The sequence below is a fragment of the Colobus angolensis genome, unplaced genomic scaffold (assembly GCF_000951035.1).
Source record: "Colobus angolensis palliatus isolate OR3802 unplaced genomic scaffold, Cang.pa_1.0 Scaffold30, whole genome shotgun sequence".
Lineage (NCBI taxonomy): Eukaryota > Metazoa > Chordata > Mammalia > Primates > Cercopithecidae > Colobus > Colobus angolensis.
Genome location: NW_012116266.1, coordinates 11,937,752 through 11,938,442, shown reverse-complemented (window position 1 = coordinate 11,938,442; position 691 = coordinate 11,937,752). Strand labels below are relative to the sequence as shown.

General features: G+C 43.8%; 1 protein-coding gene across 1 annotated transcript in view; it reads right to left on the bottom strand.

Annotated features, from left to right (window-relative positions):
* The window catches only part of HSPD1 (heat shock 60kDa protein 1 (chaperonin)), a 28,237-nt gene that overhangs the window by 1,645 nt on the left and 25,901 nt on the right, over positions 1-691 (bottom strand). Inside the window, exons 9-10 of the mRNA XM_011950015.1 lie at positions 599-691; positions 1-93 (exon numbers count right to left, since the gene is read on the bottom strand). Coding sequence (XP_011805405.1) covers positions 1-93; positions 599-691 — 186 coding nt within the window. The remainder of the gene's footprint in view (positions 94-598) is intronic.

The following is a 691-nucleotide window of genomic DNA, read 5'->3' as shown; positions in this document are numbered from 1 at the left end:
AATGCCTTCTTCAACAGCAGCTCTTGTAGCATTAAGGGCATCTGTAACTCTGTCTTTCTTTTCATTCACTTCAACATCACTTGTCCCACCAACCTAAAGATGAAAGAATTCCAGTTAGTATGGCCTCTTCATTCAAGATGCTAATTGCCAAGTCATTTAAAAGCATTTTACTTAAAAAGCAATCCTGGGGTGGGCATGGTAACTCACACCTGTAATCCTAGCACTTTGGGAGGCTGAGGTGAGTGGATCACTTGAGGTCAGGAGTTTGAGACCAGCCTGGCCAACATGGTGAAACCCTCTCTCCACTAAAAATACAAAATTAGCTAGGCATGGTGGCGAGCGCCTGTAATCCCAGCTACCTGGGAGGCTGAGGCAGGAGGTTTGCTTGAACCCAGGAGGCGGAGGTTGCAGTGAGCCAAGATCGCACCACTGCATCCCAGCCTACGTGACGGAGGGCTTAAAACAAAACAAAATTCCACTATTAAGTTAATTCCTCAAATATTTGTTTAGTTCCATGGTACTACTGGGGAATACTACAGAAGCACAATCATTCTTGGACTCAGAACCCAAGAAACTTACTCATAATAATGAATCCTACCTTCAGCACAGCTACTCCATCTGAAAGTTTTGCCAGCCGTTCATTCAGTTTTTCCTTTTCATATTCACTAGTTGTGACATCTAACTGCTCAAT